At 37.8% G+C, this 20,210-nt stretch overlaps 2 protein-coding genes across 13 annotated transcripts in view; one reads left to right on the top strand and one right to left on the bottom strand.

The window, feature by feature from the left end:
- adgrg6 (adhesion G protein-coupled receptor G6) overlaps window positions 1-7,990 on the top strand; it is a 43,817-nt gene extending 35,827 nt beyond the window's left edge. For 10 of the 12 annotated variants that reach the window (XM_053231801.1, XM_053231800.1, XM_053231810.1 and 7 more), the window contains 5 exons: window positions 881-983; window positions 1,130-1,413; window positions 1,905-2,006; window positions 3,827-3,982; window positions 6,308-7,990. In XM_053231801.1, coding sequence (XP_053087776.1) covers window positions 881-983; window positions 1,130-1,413; window positions 1,905-2,006; window positions 3,827-3,982; window positions 6,308-6,492 — 830 coding nt within the window. In that variant the 3' untranslated portion in view covers window positions 6,493-7,990. The other 2 variants (XM_053231804.1, XM_053231805.1) reach the window with 2 other exon arrangements.
- Window positions 7,991-11,814: 3,824 nt separating this feature from the next.
- si:ch211-202p1.5 (uncharacterized protein LOC103909337 homolog) lies at window positions 11,815-18,329 on the bottom strand. Its single transcript, XM_026918027.3, has 4 exons — window positions 18,047-18,329; window positions 13,465-13,633; window positions 12,392-12,505; window positions 11,815-12,262 (listed from the first exon to the last, which is right to left on the bottom strand). Exons 1-4 carry the CDS (start codon window positions 18,099-18,101, stop codon window positions 12,175-12,177), a joined length of 426 nt encoding a protein of 141 aa, XP_026773828.1. The 5' UTR covers window positions 18,102-18,329; the 3' UTR covers window positions 11,815-12,174.
- Between the last annotated feature and the right edge of the window lie 1,881 nt (window positions 18,330-20,210).

The raw sequence follows: 20,210 nt of genomic DNA, 5'->3' as shown, positions 1-20,210 counted from the left end.
TTTCTTAAAGTAGAGATGTCAAAGTATATCATTGGCAGAAAAACTCAGTTTGTCTGTTTTTTAGAATTCACCTGCAGTGACACGTGATGGAGTTTTTGCTTTTTAAAATATACTTTATTGAAAATACTTCAAACATATTACAAATGTCAACACTACATGCATCATCAGAAAACCTCAAAAATAAAGGCTTTATCAGTTTTATATGTATATACATATATATATATATATATATATATATATATATATATATATATATATATATATATATATATACACACACACATGCACACACACCTGTATACTTCCCCATTTATGCAGTAATCTAATCAGCCAATCATGTGGCAGCAGCGAATGTATAAAATCATGCAGTTACTACATCCTTTCTGGCAGCTCGACCAATCTGGCCATTTACCTCTGTCCCTCTCTCAAAAAGGCGGTTCAGTCCACAGTACTGTCACTTACACAATGTTTTTTGTTTTTCGTACCATTCTGTGTAAACTCTAGAGACTGTTGTGTGTGAAAATCCCGGGAGTTTCTGAAAAACTCAAACCAGCCCATCTGCTACCAATAACCATGCCACGGTTAAAGTCACAGAGATCACACTTTTTCCACATTCTGATGTTTGATGTGAACATTAACTGAAGCTCTTGACCTGTATCTGCAGGATTTAATGCGCTGTACTGCTGCCGCATGATTGGCTGATTTGATTAGAATAGCGTTCCTATTAAAGTGGACGGTGCGTGTATGTATAACAGCTTACATTTCATGAACAAACCCATCAGAAGCTGCCCAACCGCAATATTTACAACCGTGCGATGACTATATAAAGGTATACGTCCGTTGTTTATACACTATCTATCATATCTGCTGGTTTCTGCAGGACTTCCAGCTGTAATTGTAGCCCTTGTGTTGGCTGCTGACAAAAATTCCTATGGAAAGGAGTTTTATGGCAAAGGAGCAAATGGCCAAGGATTGTCTGAATTGTAAGTTTGACCCAGAAATGTACACACTGTACATCACTATGCACTTCATCCGCACACGTTAACATGCTGATGAAGTAAACGTGGTTAAACCAGTTAAGACTGCATCAGTGAAATGATCCTCATCTCCCATGTCTCATCCCATCCAGCTGCTGGATTCGGAGCAAGGTTGTGTTCTACGTCACATGCGTGGCCTACTTTTGCATCATCTTCATCCTGAACGTGGCCATGTTTATCGTGGTGATGATACAGATCTGTGGCAGGAACGGAAAGCGCAACAACCGCACGCTTCAGGAGGAGGTGCTGCGTAACCTGCGCAGTGTCATCAGCCTCACCTTCCTGCTCGGCATGACCTGGGGCTTTGCCTTCTTTGCTTGGGGTCCTGTCACTCTGGTGTTCATGTACCTCTTCTCCATTTTCAACTCCCTGCAAGGTGGGTCAAATATGAAACGGCTCTATTTTTGTGACTGTGGCACTCACACAAAAGCAAGTGGAACTCATCATGAACATCGAGGCTTGCTGTAATGTAACATGAAGAACCAAGTGTGTGCTGAAGTACCATTAGATTACAGATTACATTTACAGATTTTTAGTGTAAGAAATAAGCAGCTGGCTGACAAAACTTACAGCAAATATAATATATCTGTCTCTATGTCACTATATTCTACTATATAATTTATTGGTAGTGTAATAAACACAGACACTTTATTATGCAGTACGCACACTGTGTTTTTAATTAATGGTGAAAGTGCGTGATTTAAATCCATCATTCTTGATAAATCTAGATATGGTTTAGAGCATGATGGTCCTCCTGACAGACAGAACATTTTCTTTGTGAATGTATATCCTGTTTCGATGTTTCCCAGCTCACCCATAAATAAATAAATACTTTTTTTTTTTGGTCAAATCTTGTGTATCCAATAGGGTTATTCATCTTTGTATTCCACTGTGCTCTGAAAGAAAATGTGCAGAAGCAATGGAGAAGATATTTATGCTGTGGAAAGTTACGCTTGGCAGACAATTCAGGTACACATACAGTTTTTATTTTATTTTATTTGCAGTGACTGAATTATAGAACACAGTGCTGCTTTTTCTGTAGATAGCACACACACACACACACACACACACACACACACACCTCTAGGCAAATTATATCTCAACATCGTCACGTACGAGCCGCATGTTTGATAATGTCAGAACAACGTTGTTTTAGATCACTGTTAATGGATGTTTATATTCTGATTTTTATAGATTTAAGTTGGAATATTTATTATGACAAAAATAAGTGGTCAGTTAATCATGAAGTGAGCTGAATCTGGTTCTCACACTGGCAGTGGAAACACCGATCGCTTTACAGTTTCAACTGATACGACACATTTCTCAAACTCAGTGCTCTCAATACAATTAACACAACCATCACAACACACTCCGTCACCATATATTAGGGATGTAAGTGTATAATAATAAGTGTATAATTGAACAGATAATGCATAAACTAATACAACAGAGAGTTGTTGTTTTTTTCCCACTTATTCCACTTGGAAAAAGCTTCCCAATAACTGGGTGTGGATACGAACAAAAAAGTAGCATGAGGGTTTCCAGGTTTAAACAACATTCTCATCACTGCTCCAACTCAACACCTGCCACAGGAAGACTTGAGACTAAAATGTTTGAGCATAGGAAAAGGTGTTTCAAACCCAAAACTGAAGTAAATCTGATAAAATCTTATTACATGGCTATTGTTGTCAAGTGTAAATATCAGTTTCTTCACTCACTTCCTCGAAACAGTTAGCTTGCTTGCTCAGTCACATTAGTTGGAAAATAGAAACTTTCCAGAAAGCTCCACAGGACGTCTGGTTCAGGAGGTGAATGAAGTTAAGTTCTGCTCATTGCTATTTGCTAAATTATAATTTGTCAACGAAAACTTTTTTGCAGCAGCCGTGTTTTCCAGTATTTCCAGGAAATAGTGACAGGGTTCACACAAGCTTCCTCCCTGCCCATGTGTTCCTCTGTTATATGGGTTTCTTTCATATACTTTCCATCTCCAAGACACAAACTCTTCAACAGGATTCAGAAATGAAAATAAAATTGGTCCTCGTTATTCCCAATTACCTCTAATTACCACTAATCTACCATCTCGTCACACATCTTTCCACCTCATCACTCTTTCTCCAGGCTTTTTCATTGTCTGATCATGATCTAAATCAAATGTGACCTGTTTATGTTGCAGTTTTCTGAGAGGTGTGTGGATTTAAAGTTACACTTCCCATGTTGTGTAATTTATTAACCGAGCTGACATCAACTTGGGGATAAATGTAAATTAATAATGTGAATGTTAGAAGATTACGAGGGAATGAAATGTGAACTGTTTTATTTGTTTGGTTTTTGTTACGTTTGGGAAAATTGCCAGTATATCTTGTGATAAAAACTGTATATAAAAACTAACGTTAAATGTTACTCTAAGTTCAGATTAAATGAACGGCTTTAGGTGGCTGTGTAACTGTTTATATGGTTTTACGTGTTTCGTGAGTATTTTTGGAGAAATAATATATATTTAATTTTAAATGTGTATTTACTTTGTTTGTAAATGTGCAATGTATTTAGCAGAATTATTAGCGGCTCAGATGCCTGTGTTAATGGTTTTGAGAGGAGAAAATCACACATTATACTCAAGAATGGCTAAAAGTAGCAGTGACTGTTTGAGTGCTTTAGCCTGATATACTAAGAGTCTACAATAGCTTGAAGCATTTGGTTCATGTCAGTCTTGTACATTAATAAAGCATTCTGTTACAAGGTGGAATGAATACATTAACCCTCAGTCGCTAATGTTTGGCTAATTGTCGCAGACTGGAGCAAGACTGCCACGAACAACACCAAGAAGGTGAGCTCTGATAATATAGGCAAGTCGCTGTCCTCCAGCTCGTTCGGGTCCACCACAGTCAACTGGACGTCCAAGGCTAGGGTCACACTGAACCCTTTCGCAAAGCGACACAGCAGTTCAGGTGAGCTTTGGTGTTATGCTCATTGCGTAATCTAATCCCATGTTCTCTCCGGGTTGTTTTGTATCCATTGGCTAATTTGGTGTTAGTGTGATTGCTTAAATCACTCAGCTAATGCACAAAAGCTACACTGTAAACAACTGACTGTAAATTTTCACAGTATTTTACTGCTGCTAGTATATTACTGTAAAATTTACAGTCAGTATTATTACAGTGTGTGAAAACAAAAAGTAGACATGATTTCTAATACACAGACAATCTTATACCTGCTTGATTTTTTTATTTTTTTTTGCTATTTGCTGTGTTACTTGCATGCCCAGAATTAGTAGTGTTGTCTTTTTTTCATTTATGTTTTAGAATAAATAATATCCATCACTTGTGCAAACTGAGCATCTCCCCTAAGGAAAAACAACCCAAGATAATCTGAGTCCCTGCTTTGTGTGATTCGTGGCTCCTACCTGCTGAATTAAATCAACAGTCGAGGCTGTAGACTGAATAACCGACTCCTTCTGATACGCCTCTTAAATAACAAACTGCTGAGGATTAGCCGTTGTTTTGCCTAATGCCACAGTTGTTTGTTGGTTCTAGACTATGGCGTGACATTCAGGTGCGTAAAGCTGTTCACGTAAGAGATACATTATTCGGTAACAATTTACATTAAGGTTCCTTTAACATGTTTAACATTAACATGAACAAGCCATGTGCATTAACACACCATAAGTAACATTAACAGAGTAACTAGCACTTGTATTAATGATGTTTAAAGAAAAAACAAAACAGAATAAATATCTCTAATAATAAACGGTTCTTTATCCCATCAGTGAGTAAAATTAAGCCCACAATGACCAATATGAAGCAACGACGTAATGAACACGTGTGTGATGATAACTGGCAAAGTTCAGATCTGAGGCTGAACTGAACGCTATTAAAGCTTAGCAACATTTAATAACATGCTGTAATTGAATTTTTTGGTCATTTATGTGGACTTACTTTTAATCATGGATTAAATGAACTTTAGTCAATATTGGTGTTTTTTTGTTGACATTTGAACAAAGATTAATTAATACCAGTTAACTTATTTTGTTACTTTGTTAACATTACTTGGTTTGTTAATATTGAAGTTTGTGGTTTTTTAATGTTAACTAATGCAGTAAATGTTAGTTAAGAGACACTTAATATAAACCATTACCCACTGTTCCAGCAAAACATTATTATAGCCACTGATCTGAAATCAGCCATCACCAAATTCGGCTACAGTTTTATAAATATAATATAATATAATGTAGCTGATTATATATATATAAAGAGATTATATATATTATACGTAGATGGATGGGTATGGGTTGCCAATTAGATTGTATGTCGCAAGTTGAGATCATATATTCATTTGTTGATTAGTTTCTCCAAAAGAAGAGGAGGATGACACTGAAAATTGTGGATATTGTATTTTTTAATGACTATTTTAAGTCGAAGTTACATTTCTTGGTCATTGGTCCTGAGCAAGCTGCCTGTGAGTAGCTGTTCCACACCTGAAATATTACTACCCAACTGTGTTAATGGGATTAAATACGGATTATAAGTCTTTAATAAGCAAATCTTAGGCTCTTGTCAGTTCAAAGTCTTACAACAAAGGAGTCATATTATTTCTCAGTGATTGAGCGTACTGTAGTTGGTTAGAGAGAGAATTCCCCTGAGGAATTTAGGTTTCTGGAGAGTGCCCAGGTTGTTTCTGGGTTTTTTTCCTTTGCAGTAGAAGGTGGTAACATCTGAGTCGAGGGTGAACCAGTCTGGGGTCATAGGAGTCATCAAGGAAAGGTATATAATTGTTGGGAGTATCTTCATCTTGATAATGGAGATTCCTCCTAGGGATCATGGTAGTTTGTTCCATCTGATTAAATTTTCATGTATCATTATCATAGGATGTGTGGATTCCTAGATATTTCTCGATATTTCTTTATATATATTTATTTATAAATATAATAGATGATATAGCTGGTCTGAACGGTAGATACCCAGCCTCAGCAACCCAGTGAAGCTCAGACAACGGTAGAATTTCCAGAGGGAACCTACGTGGACATGGGGAGAACATGTAACTCCGTCAGTAACCGTTACACAGTCAGTGACCCATGCGTAAGATCAACCCGAGGATCCCGGAGCTGTGACGCAGCAACTCCACCTTCTGTGACAAATTATAGTAGATCGCAAAAATAAATAGTTAGTGCTTAGTGCCAATTGTTTCATAATATTGTTTCAAACGTGGTCCACTCTTTGCAAATGCTTAAGGTTCACAGTTTTTACCCCAAACACTGCTTTTGTCTTGGCTTTCAGGTAAACCTTATTCAAACCAGGCTAGCCAGAAGTGCAGCACTTCTGATTCAGATGCTTCCACCTCCTCCATTCTGCCTGTTCACCAAGTTCTGGACAAGGTGAAAGGCTACTGTTCTGTGCGCTCTGACAACTTCTACAAAAATATCATCTTGTCCGACAGCTTAAGCCACAGCACTAAATTTTAGCTGGAGAGAGAAAGGACACTGGGCAGTGGTTTATGTCGGATCAGCAGAATGCTCGGCACGTGTGTATACTGTATCATACTGCGCTAACCAACCAGAAATGGCTTAGAGAATCGCATAATCCTTTAAACAGGAAAAGGGAAAGAGGGAGTGTATTTTACATACTGTGATGTTCAAACTGACTTTTGCGTGTTTTGTAAATAGCCGTGGTATATTTAACTGTATGTTTTTTTTTCTAATTGTCTCTTATTGTGTTTTTTTTTTTTTTCTTTGAACATGATTTTAATATTGCATATGAACCTGCTTTTTGTATATACATAGCAATGTTCATTTATTTATACTTCTGCTTTATTGGAAATAAAAATGCAGGACGGTTTTGTCTCCAGAGGTTTGTGACATGAGGGATGCACAGTTCTGATGTGTTTGTGCCTGAAAGGAACAAGTGGAAGCAAAGCATATTCTATCATTCTGATTTATTTGACAGTTTGCTTTCATTAACAAAAGAAGCCAAGTAAACTTTCCCACTGTATTACTACCACCTAAATATTGTATATTTTGCCACTGTTTGTAAATGTATAAGGTTTTTTTGTATCTTTTTATTTATACTTCTGCTTCATTGGAAATAAAAATGCAGGACGATCTTGTCCCTAAAGATTTATAATATGAGGGATGCATAGATAGTGATTTCTTTGTGGCTGAAAAGTTTTGTTTATTTGACCAAGTAAACTTTTTCACTGTATGTTGTATATTTTGCCACTGTTTATGATTTTTTTTCCTCATCTGCTCCGCTACAGATGCATACTGTACAGTGAAAGATTGTTGTGACAGAACATAACCAGTCCTCTATCAGAGCGCTTCTTTCTACAGAAACGGTTTTCAGGTTTGACACTAATGTCTGTTAGATTAATCTTTTTAAAGGGTATTTATTCTCTATCATCTAGAGCAGATGTATTCAAACTGTGGGGTGCGGGTGAGATGGAAATTACCAGAAAAAAAAAAAAGTTAAAATGACACACCTGCCAACCTTTATGCATTTTGTGTAAGAGTTCTGCCTTTTAACAATAGAATGAAAAAATACACCAAAAGTGCAGTCTTTGTTTTTTTCCTTAATAAAAACAGTAGATGAGTCAATTGACATATGAATCCAGAATGATTGACAGGTGTTTTGATTCTCTCTCTCTCTCTCTCTCTCTCTTTCTGACGAAGCATTCTCACTTTCTGCCATGGTAAATAGTTCATTACCATGTTTTTTTTTTCTTACAAAATACCTTAATGTGAAATAAAATCTCTAAAGTTCTTGAAACAAACAGGGAAGTTGTGCTGATGAGGAAAAAGTCTGAATATGTCTGATCTAAAGGATGTCAACAGTTTGAAGTCGTTCATTTACAAAGTTTAATCTGCTCTGATTTTTGTTCCATGGTTTATATCGATGCTTTTTGAGGATGTGATGTTTGAGGATGTTTTACTGTATATTATATTAAAAAAGACTTTTGAAACACCAGAGTGACTTTATTTTTTCATGTATTAAACAATACACTCAACAGACTGCATAATAAAGTCGGCTATTCCTCATAAAATACCACTTACATGAGGCGTGATAAACATTTAAACTTAATCAAGCCCACACTCCCTCCACTGAAAAACTAGATTCCTCTTTATGTTGTTTTCACGAGTTAATCTCTCTCCACGTTTCATCCAAAGCTAAAAATGAATATACAGTATGGGTTAGCCAAAACCTGAGTGATGCTGAAAACCAGACATATGGAGTTGTTAAATAGATAATAAATAGATATATAAGTTTATTATACTTATTATAAAGTATATTATATAATAGAATTATAAGTTCTTCATTCGGAAAAAGAATGTGATTTATGATAGAGCAAACTTTAACAGGAGAGTGCAGCTGGCTAATGAAACTGTTGATTCTTTCATTATTGCTCTGTATGCTCTGGCTGAAAACTGTCAATACGGCCAACTTCATGATGAACTGATCTGTGCTACATTAGTGGTTGGTTTAAGAGACTGTGCCTTGTCTGAAAAAATGCAGATGGATAAAAAAACCCCAACCCTGGCTAACAATACGAATACGGCAAGACAGACTGAAATGTTCAAACATACGATGCAGCAAACTGATGTGAGAGGCAACGCTACTGGTGCTAAAAGTGCAACAGAAATCAATTCAGCAACAGTGAAGAATAAAAACCATAAGCCAGTCAAACAGGAGCCTTAGGTGCAATCTAAATATAACACTCTGTACAAACAAGAGCTTCCAAGAGCTTGGAGTTCTCATCGGTTGAGATCGCTCGCTGCTGCTGGGGCCCCATATGGACGGTCTGAAGAACTGTTTGGATTGCTGGGGATGGTGCCACCTGGGGGCTGTGGAGATGGTGCTGCTTGGGGATCACATATGGGGAGCTGTACTGTACTGTGCTGTGCTGTAATGGCTTGGGACTGCGATTGCTGTAGTGGCTTTGGGGCTGCAGTTGCCACGAGCAGCTTCGTACTCAGGACTCCATCAGTGGACAGTGGATAGATTTTAACCAGCCGGACTTCTTGCAAAAACTGTGATGAATTTATTGGTTGCACAATTGCACTATTTGTCCATGTAGTACACAATTATGGAAGGGATTTATTTATAATCGCACTGTCCGTTGCACCCAAATGAGGATGAGTTTCCTTTTGAGTCTGGTTCCTCTCAAGGTTTCTTCCTCATATCATCTCAGGGAGTTTTTCCTCACCACCGTCACCTCTGGCTTCCTCATTAGGGATAAATTCACATATTTACAATATATTTTTTGTGAATCCATTTATTTCTGTAAAGCTGCTTTGTGACAATGTCCACTGTTAAAAGTGCTATACAAATAAAATTGAATTGAATTGAATTGAAGAGCTGCCCAACATGCGAGCTTGTCACAAATGTGGAAAGCTAAAATATATAAAATGGCAGGGCCAAACAGTAGTGCAAAATATAACGCATAAAATAATCTTAAACAACAACAAGTACTCTAACAAAGGGCATTATAAATTATCACTGTGCAAATCAGCCAAGGAAGTGAGCGCTGTGGAAGCAGACAATGAGCTCTGTTCCTGGGTTCAGTGGATGCTGGAGAGGATCCGTGGTCACTGGAGCTGGTTATCAGACGCCATAATGCAAAACTGACACTGGGGCAGACGGCATTGTCATTTCTCATCACATATAGAGGGACAGTACGAAAGGGATTATTTGGGGCAGATGGCACACCTTTGGGGCAGGTGGCAGTCCTTTGGGGCAGCTGGCAGTCCTTTGGGGCAGGTGGCAGTCCTCTGCCCATCACTTACTGAGGGGGAACTTACAGTTCAACAGGACTGTAGTATGCAGTCAGTGACCTTCATACTCCCCTACAGGTAGATCACGATACACATTCACACGCTGGTGATGTTCAGTTCTATAACACACACACAGCACACACACAAGCCACGTTCCCTCAGCACAGGTCCTGCACATTTATAAACTTTAGTTATTGTTTAACTTCTAAATAACGAATGATTTGTTCATCGCTATTAATCATATATTAATGGTAGTTATTAAAAAGTGTTAGTAACTCTTATTAGCACGTACTGCAACATTGTTGAATCTTAATAAAAGCCATATGCAAGGGCCAGGTATAAGACCTAAAAAAACCTTCAAACAGCTCTTGTTTAACTCATAAACTAAAGTTGGGCCTATTTATTTATAGCAGCTATGATTTTTTCCGTTCCCACATAAGCGTTTAACTCCAAGGATTAACTAACCTCTGCAAGTCTTTAAATACGCTAAAAGAAATGCACAAGTACTTGTTCAGTTTTTACGCTGTCATTCTCAGAACCTGTAATTCTGGGTTGCTGTATAGTAGTATGGAGAGAGCAGTAGGGAGTGTTTGTTCTTTCTTCCTGTCAGTAAATGAGACCTCCACAAATTCCTTCCAGAGGTCTCCAGTAAATGCTTTCCTGTGAGGTAAACCAGCGTTCCTGGAGAAAACCGAAATAAACAGCCTGCTATACAAAAGATCTGCTTTACCTACATAAAGCGCACTATGATGCAATTCTCACCAGTTGGGTGTATGGAAATGTGTGTGTGTGTGTGTGTGTGTGTGTGTGTGTGTGTAAATTTAAATAGCAACAAGAGAATGACTAAATATAGCTATTTAGAAAATGACTAGTCCTCAGATCTGTGGGAACTTTTCATCCTCATTAACCTCTGCCATAATTAGCTGCTCGTTTGCTTTATTTCAGCACACTTTTCTAACTTTCTTTTATCAAAGGAACATCAAGTTATACTCTGAACTGCTTTTGTAACAGAATGTATGTTGCACTTTTGCTAGAATATGGAATCGCATTCTCTTCCAAGCTTCAGATAAAATACATTTTATTTATAGCATTTTTTAACAAACAAAATAAATAAATCTTTAATGACAGTTAATGACAGAGGATTAACTTCTGTAATTCCAGCAACATACTTTATCTACACGTTGCTGTGCTTAATATATACAAAACCAGTCCCTTATATCTATTATTTTATATATGATAGAATTTATACAGTCAAAACCATTTTTTTTCCACAGAACTGTCTTACTACACATTTAATACTTTTCTTTATATGACGGTTTATAGTAATGATCATAATCCCTCTTTCTGCTGTCTGGTTCCTTTTGGGTCTGGGTCTTCTCAAGGGTTCTTCCTGAAGAGAGGTTTTCCTTTGCAGCTCAAATTTCTGTAAAACTGCTTTATAAGAATGTCTATTGTTAACTATGAAAATAAAATAACTCACACAATCGTGTGTAAACAAGGAGGGATTGTTAGAATATATCTAGACGAGTAGTGCATATAAAGTTTGTTAATTTGCAGTGATGTACATGTGATAGGACTTTTGAAAAAACACACACACACAAACACACACACACACACACACACACACACAAGGCCAGATTACATGTTCAGAACAGAAGGAACATAAAGTGCACTAGTCAACGTTTCCTTCAGTCAATATAGAAATATTTTATATCACTCAGGTCGACTCGCTGTTAACTGAATACTCTCACTGTATTATTGAAATAAATCTTTTCTTCATTACAGGGTGTAGCGCTGTGGCCTACTGCGCCGTGCAGAGGGCACCATTGTAAGGTTGGAGTAAAATTGCAGGTTATTCAGGCGAATCCATCACATTCATCCTGGCTCTTGCACTCAGTCAGGGTCTCGTGATGCACTCCGTGTAATATTTGCATTATTTCAGCAAATATAACATGTAAATATCTGCACTGTGGGATATCAACAGTCCTGTCACTATTAAACATGCAACATGATCACAAACACTTTGTAAATCCAACCACATCTTCACTTCTATACAGTAATATAACAATTTTCTGTTTAGAAATACAGCTCAAGGAGAAGTGTGCTCACATTCATATAGTGGAACATGGGAACACACTGCATGCAGTCTGGTGTTAAAGGGGTGGAAGAGGTGCTCCGAATTAAATATATAGCCTAGCCTATATTCCTTTCCCTTTAAGAAGCAGTTTTAGTTTTTATTTCAAAATAGAAGTCATGTTCATCCTCCTACAGCTCCATAATAACAGCTGGAGACCCCATCTGGTAGAGAACCTGAGCAGTAGTGGTTGAGTTGTAAAGAGTGCAAACATATACAGTTTTCTTCATATTCCTCACAATTCCTCAGGATCTGTATCTCCTCTGTTTCACTTTGGCTTTAGATTGTTCTTTGAATATTCTTGGAGAGGACCTCAGGGTTGTATTTTCACCTCTGCAGAAAACAAAAGTTTTACATGGGATTCTGTAAACTATAAAACATGTTAAAAGTCATCATTTTTTTCATCTGTTTAAATGTTTAGGCAAATATTATGTGAAATGTTGTACCATGTACTGGGAATACCTGTGGGAGCAGAACTTCATGCACTCTGTATCTCTCTTGTTTGTGCAAAAGCATCGTTCCACGTGTCGTCTTCGGCGCATTTGGAAGAAACCGACGCCATATGGAATCACTTGACTGCAAAGAAAATGCGAAAATGTATATAGATATATAGATATGATGATGTACTGTACAATAATCTTCTTTTAGCACAGAATTACAATCTCTCATATCTAATTATAGTTGATAAACATTGAGCCTGCATGAGAACAGGCAATCAGGCCCGTGAACGTTTCTCCATCACCTTTACACATTTCCCTAAACCGTATAAAGGCTTTGAGGTTCTTACAGGCTTTTCATGGAGACTTGGGGCCGTCTGTCTGCTTTAGGCTGTCATGCACGAGCCAAGTTAATAAGACCACACACTGCACGCAGACATGTGCACATTAACAGCGTCAGTCCTTCACGCTTTTTTTAAAATTGTACATTTTTTGCTTCACTCTTTGGACATTGTTGAGTTTTTCTTTAGTTTGATTCCTCTATGTGTCTGCAGTTGTGTCCTCAGTGCGTCTGAGGAATTCTAATACATGATACGTTTTACAACAAAAGAAAATATCCTGAATGCAGGCAAATGTATCTAAGATTTCTAGTAATGAGATTAGAATAAATATAAAACTATTACGCTTATTTCTCGACATTTTAAAACTAATTTTAAACATGAATAATCCTTATCTTCCTTATTTCAGAATAAGTTAATTTAACCGGAAATGTCTAGTTGTATATCTGTTGTGTAATAAGAAGAAATATTAGCTACATTTACCTATAGGCAAGATATTTTCCCTTTCTAAGATTTTATTGTCTTGAGTTTTGGGAATTTCAGCCAAACCACTCTGCAGATGATCACGATTGAATCTTCATGCATGGTTCTATCAACAGCAGTCAGTACAATTTCAGTAAAACATTAGCACATTGAAGCTGAATGTGATTTAAAAATCCTAAACTGCATTGTTTTTTTCTCCTAAATGTGACTGGTTTGTTATATCAGTGCTGACATTGTGCAGTTGTGTGTCTAGGTTTACTGAGTGTTAGTCATGTACCTGGGTGTGTTGACCCAAACAATCCCAATGTGGCAGAAGTACACACACTCCCTGTCCTTCAGGTTTTCACAGGAGCAGCGTTTCTCGCGATGCTGAGCCTTGTGGCCGAGCTGCGGGGGTAAGCCTCTTCGTGTGTGAGACACAGGGACTTGCAGGGATGCTGTGAAGCCTGAGGAATAGGAAAGTCAGAACCTTTCATGAACATTTAGGACTCATTTGTCTTTTTCTGATCAGGTTTGTTTGGCTGAACCACACACGAAAGGATACCTTCAAGTTCACAATGTTGAAGTGACACAGATATGATTTTCTGCCGTAATGTCACACAGATATGATATTTTCAGGACACAAAATCTGATCTATTCAAATCAGACCCAAGCCACTTTCATGAGGTGATAGATCAGACACATATCTGATTAGTGGTCATGTGACAAGTGTGGGCAGCACAGCACAACAACAATAAGGGACAGCAACAGCAATTTACAATCAATTGATCTGAGTTGTGTTTGAAACAGTGTGTAAAGCATGGCCAAAAACAAACAATGCCAAAGAAATACGCTTCCATATAGATAGAATTCCTCTACACCAGGGCTGGCCAAAGTCCCACCAACCAACTGCTAACTGAATGATTAAAAAACACAAAGTTAACAGTGAGAAGAAGTGATTTCAAAAGAGCTGGAAACAAGAATACTTTTCATCAAGAGCCAGGCCGAATGTGTGTGTTGTATGTCAAGAGACTGTTGAGGTAATAAAGGAATTTAATATCATGAGACATGATGAAACAAATCACGGGCATTGAAAAAATATTCAGAGGAAGAGAGGGCATGAGAGGTGTGTAAATATTTAGTATTTTGCATAATTCATAAGCAGTATTTTGGTGACTGGCCCTCGGGTATGTTGATGTGGTCTAATATTTGCAGATCACTTATCAGATTCTCAAAGATTTTTCTTTCAATTTTCAGCTTGTCTCTTTGAACAAATTACTTTCAACTATGAGTCTTTCTTTAGCTTTCACATGACGTGCTGACTTTCCACTCATTTGTGATTCAGACTGAAATGTTTTTTTCTCCAGTTTGTGTCTGTCTGCTGACTACAGCTTGTTTCACCTGCGTCCTTGTTCTGTAAATTTACAATTAACGTCACATCAGTTTCTCATTAAAACAGCATCATCATCTGTTCGAGTGTTGTATGATCATGGCTGTAGTACTCATACAGGGTAGAGGTAGAGGGTAGAGCTCAGGTAAGCTGCATGTTTCATGATCAGACTAGAACTTCTGTTGTTCTTTCTGTTGTTCTTTGTACACCTTCACCTTCTCCCCATCCTTTGTTTTCAGTAGGCTTTCTTTGATTGGCAGATTTGATCTCAAACCCCATCCCATGAGGAGTAGTGCTGGTGAAAAAGCAAATTCCAGAAGTGTTGTGCGATATCCCGGACTTTGGCTTAATGCCTCAGACGTGTCACTGTTTGTACTGACTCCTCTATCAGTGCATTTGATTCTGCACCTGTATCCAGATTAAACGTTTTATTCACTATCAGTGAGAGAATCCATTCTGATTTCTTTTCAGAATCCTCAGTCACTGCATCCACATAAATCTCCTCCTCATCATTTTTGTTGATGTTGTCCACTGGGCATTTTTTCAGAGGATGCTGTGTTTCACATCTCCCACATGGCTGCTTCTGTGGAAGTTCCATCACTGACTTTAGTTCTTTATACAATGACGTAGCTTTTTCCAAGTCTAGCTCTTGCTCTCTCAACGTTCTTTCTCTCAGTGTATTATCTGCGATTCCACTCACAACTCACAATTTTTCTTTCATCACTGCTTGCATCCAATTTCAATCCTTATGTGTTATTTTTTACCATCAAGCACAATAAAAAGACATAGACAGTGACACAGATTGACAACTATAATGTGAACAACCTAAAAAAAAAGATTTAATAAATCAGAACTGAGCACTCAGACTCACAGTCCTAATGTAACCCAAATTAACAATCTTTTCAGTTTCACACAATCAGGCTTTTTTTAAACCCCATGCACATGAAAGCATGACATTTCTGTCTAACACCATAAGCAAACAAAAACTCAGACTACATGAATATGAGACATATATTCTATAATCTCTTGCTAAAGCATGAATCATGCATTGGCTAACTGATGATTTGTAGGCTAACGTGTCTCATAGGCCTGGCCTGTAACTCGACTGCACTACTGTGCATTTGCTCTTTACTAATTATGTCTAACTGCATTACAAACAAACAGCCTGTTTAATGGGTAGATGTAATGTGTGGTGTTGAGAGCGTGCAGTTTATTAAAGTCAACCCGATAATCATCATCCATATTCCAGGCAGTGAGTCAGAGAACAGGCAGACGACAGTAAACTAGGATAATCCGTAATCATGAAACCAGAAACACAAGCAAGGATCCAAATCAGGAAACTCCAGACATTAAAAACCCCACAAGCCTCGGGTTTAATGAGAAGCATGCATGACTTCGCACGAGGGAATAAATAGACAAACTAAATGCAGAAACTAGGCACAAAGCAGGTGAACACAGTCTAGACATAATAGAGAGATAAACCAATGACATGACAAATTAAAAAAAAAGGCACATAGCTAAAAAAAAAAAACATGTCAGGAACAAAACAATGAAAAATGTGAAGCTATTCGCACTGACAGCTGTGACGTGTCCTGAGAGAGGGAATTTTGTGACAATTAAAAATGTGTTTCGTTACAAAAAAAAAAAAAAAACAAACAAAAAAACATGATCTCTGCATCATCAGTTTTTAACCAAATCACTAAACATCACAGAGAAATCAAACCTCCAATGCCCAAGAGCTTTTTCTGAACTTTTTCTGAACTTTTTTCTGTTTCCCATCAACAGGGTGAATACTTACGCACTCACAACCTTTAACATTTTTACATATAAATACAGATCTCCCCGACCCCACCCCCACACTTTAATGAGTTATGAGTTGTTTTGTGTAGCTTCATTGCGTATAATCCCAGTTAAATCCATTTCAGTTCCAGATTATTACACTACAACAGGGTGAATACTAACGCAAGGCGCTGTATATTTTTCTTCCCTTTGATATTCAGAAAGGTGAATAAATATATATTTTTTTCATGCTTTATGTGTCCTGCCTTGTGTCTTTAATCGTCACACGCTGGACTCATGCACTTATCCACCCGATCATGATGCTCTTTTTGAATAATGAATAAGTCTACAATGAGGTTATGATTAGTCATGAAAAAAAAACTGTTCACAAAAAAAAGAAAAAAAAGGATGGAGCATTATTTTCTACAGCAGTTAGATGGAGTGATGTGATTGGTGGAGCAGCGTTCAGAGAGCGCTGATATTCAGTATACCAGCACTGGGACGTGTCTCTGTGTGTCTCACTCCGCTTCACACTCAGCTCTAGCGATAGTTCATTACACTGCAACCGTTACTACAGTTACTACAGGCTGTCAGTCAGTCTGTGTTACCATGGCAACACGCAACTCTCTATCCAGCTGTGGCCTCTTTGGGATCTATTTTCACTTTTGGAGAAAAAAATAAACAAAATATTTGAACATACTGTGTCTGAAATGTCAGTTACGCAATATTAATTTCTTCTTTATAGAACTGTTGTATAAAAGCAACATCACACTCACGATCACGCTGCTGTACTGAATATCAGCACGGCTGTCATTCCCTGTGTTCACCTGTGATCACCTGCGAGTACCTGTGTTTACCCATGATTACTTTTCATTCCCTGTGTTCACCTGCGATCACCTGCGAGTACCTGTGTTTACCCATGATTACTTTTCATTCCCTGTGTTCACCTGCCATCACCTGCCATCACCTGTGGCCGAATCACAGCCGTGCAGATATTCAGCACTGTTGTTCACATGATATTACATCTTAAATATAATTTTTAAAGCTAAACCTGCGCAGGAACAGAGACAGCTCCTCTTTCCTGATGACGCTCTGTAGATTCAGAGCTACTGTCTGAGCGGAGCGCAGTGCTCGAGGTTGCAGAGTCGGTGCTCTGTGGAGTTTTCACTGCTTTAAAATCAACAGTGCAATTTCCTTTTCACAAGCAACAGATTCGTATAGACTCTTACCAAAGAACTGTCCTGACCACAGTACCAGGATATCAAATTCAAAACCACATGCATGTTTGTCTTTAGATATATCAACTCCAACAGCTTTTTAACAAAGTATTGGTTAAGAGTTAATTATATTTATATACAATATTTCAAATTTTTCATAGAATTAGTTGACAATAGCCATTCTACAAATCAGTGATTCAGGAATCAAATATTTTAACAGACTCATAAATATTTAAAAATAAGACAGAAAATGCAAAATGCATGAGTTTAAGTTAAAACCATAAATATGCATATAATATTATCTTTGTTATTTTAATATATAAGTTCTGTATATCCTATTATAATTGTAAGCCAGTAATAAGTAGCTTCTGATATTCCAGTCAACTGGAAATTTATACTCTATATGCATGAAAATGTGCCAAATGAATCATATAGTTTCACAACATTTTAATAAGAACTCAAAACCACGCAAAACACTTAGGGAAGTTGTTTACCTTTTTGCTCCATTATCAGAATGGCACTGAGGAAGAAGACGGAGGAGAAATCCATAGAGGTTTTATATATAAAAAACCCACAAAGCTGAAAACCTAAACGCTTCAGATGTCTATCCAGAGGATCAGGTATCCTGTAGAGGTAGAACAAGCTCCTGAGTCTCCTTCACCATCTGTACTTTAAACACCTCCAGATCACCGGCTCACCACGCCCACCTCCACATCTCTTCTCACTTCTCACTGTCTATCTCATGAGTCCCTCGCTGCAGGAGGCTGCTGTTGTGGTTTGGAGTGCACAGTTGTATATGTATATGTGTTCAAGGAGAATTATAGTACTACTGTTAAAATAGTGCATTATTTCACACAAGAGCGAGAGCTAGAGATCGGTAGCTATTCCTGGAGAATAAAAATGAGCAAAACTATTTTTTAAAGTCAGCAAAACTATTTAAAGGACACTGTCTGGTACCATTTCCCAAACCAAGGGAAGACCATTGCGGTAAACCTCGCTCTTAATTAAAAACATTAAAAAGCCAATTGAAACATCTCGATTAAAGCTTCTGCATGCCAGACTTTCTTAATTGCTAGGGGTTCCTCAGATTAGTTCAACTTTTGCTGCAATTAAAATGGAATGTGGCCAGAAGGGAATTTCTCCCAGATGACCATTTCTGGTGTGGTTCCCCGTCCTAGAGCGTACACATAGTGGGTGTAATTCAGCTTAAAGTGCACTGCATTCAGGCAAAAATATTAAGAATTGTGTGGAAATTGTCATGAGCAGGTCTCACTGTGGCCTTTCATAAATCACAATGAGAGGAGATGATGATGTATTTTGTGATGCTCCACATGGGTATTTTTTCTCTCATCAGATGCATTTAGATTTTTTTTGACATCTCATTAGTCCAGATAAGGCTAAGATTTACCTTCGGGGGAAGATAATTAAAGACCTGGCTACACATAAAACAACGTATTTGGTCACGGAGCCTTTAGCTACGGCAATTAGGTTTGTGAGGTAAGCTTGAAGAGTGGAAGAGGAAGGGGAAAAAACTTCAGAGGGACTGCAGCCCCACCTCCCGTGTCTGTTTTTGTCTGCGGGAAAGGTTTAATGAACAGTTTGTCAGTGGCTGTTGGTAAAATTGCCCACTTGTTTTCCGGCTCCTGAGCTGAGAGTAGAAACCATAGGAAGACTGTGTAACATGTAAAAAACCTAATTTTGTCCTTCAGGCCAAAGTTAACACATGCTATTTTTGTTTAGATTGTTTCTGTTTAGAGTTTCTGTTTGCAGACAGTATGCAGTGATTCACAAACAGTAAATTCATAAAGCTACAGTAAAAAAATAGGCCACTGAGAAAAGAATTTACCTTCAAGCTAAATATCATGGTGTCCAACCATAGTGAGAAAGCATGGGGAATTCGTGCTATTGTAGCACCTGTACAGGAAATAATATTTACTCTATATCTGTCATACAATTAAATGCACACACAGAAGGTATATAGTACTTAATGTAATAGTATACTAAATGCCAAATTCCCATCGAGTACATTCTATTATTACAAATCTGAGTACAGTAGAAAATTAGTGTGAATGTTACCATCATTTCTTAGAAATGAAGACATGATGAACTACGCAAGATAACAGTCAACATTCAGTTCAGCATTATTACCAACTCCCAGCACTAAAAACACACCACTGGTAATATATAATCTATATAATGTAATAATTTTCTAAGTGAAAATATAGATAAAGTGTAGTTCTATTTCCTGACGCTCCAGACTGCCAGGAGGTTTCCTTCAGAACTAGTGGAGATTTCCCTTTCCGAGTACCGATGCCCAGGTCACGTCATCACCTCGAGACCGCGTGTGGAAGCTTATAAAATGTCCCCACTGATGCCACCTGTTCTTCAGTGGATACTGTAGACTTGTACCTAAAATATTCTGATATAATAATAAAATGATGCTCATAGCGAGCATCCTTTCACCACACTCACACGGTGTAACTCTGTAGTGTAAAGCTGTAGAAGAGAAATGATCTGATCCAGTCTCACGCAGAAGAGGACGAGTTTCCTTTAGAGTCTGGTTCCTCTCAAGCTTTCACCTCTGGCTTCACTGCAAAACATGACAGCAAGGAAAAACATCATGAATAAAGGTCAACAAATTCGGAGAAAGCTAATATT

The sequence above is a fragment of the Pangasianodon hypophthalmus genome, chromosome 30, assembly GCF_027358585.1.
Source record: "Pangasianodon hypophthalmus isolate fPanHyp1 chromosome 30, fPanHyp1.pri, whole genome shotgun sequence".
NCBI classification, from domain to species: Eukaryota; Metazoa; Chordata; class Actinopteri; order Siluriformes; family Pangasiidae; genus Pangasianodon; species Pangasianodon hypophthalmus.
Note: the sequence above shows the minus strand (reverse complement) of the source record. Positions and strands in the feature narration are given on the sequence as shown.

What these genes read in the sequence shown, in the direction of transcription:
- si:ch211-202p1.5 (XM_026918027.3), bottom strand. Translation starts at nt 18,101, where the DNA reads ATGGATTTCTCCTCCGTCTTCTTCCTCAGTGCCATTCTGATAATGGAG. An exon ending in GTTTGGGTCAACACACCCAG is followed by an intron (nt 12,506 to 13,464) that starts GTACATGACTAA and finishes TTTTCTTTGCAG; the next exon opens with TCAAGTGATTCCATATGGCG. An exon ending in ATGAAGTTCTGCTCCCACAG is followed by an intron (nt 12,263 to 12,391) that starts GTATTCCCAGTA and finishes TGTTTTCTGCAG; the next exon opens with AGGTGAAAATACAACCCTGA.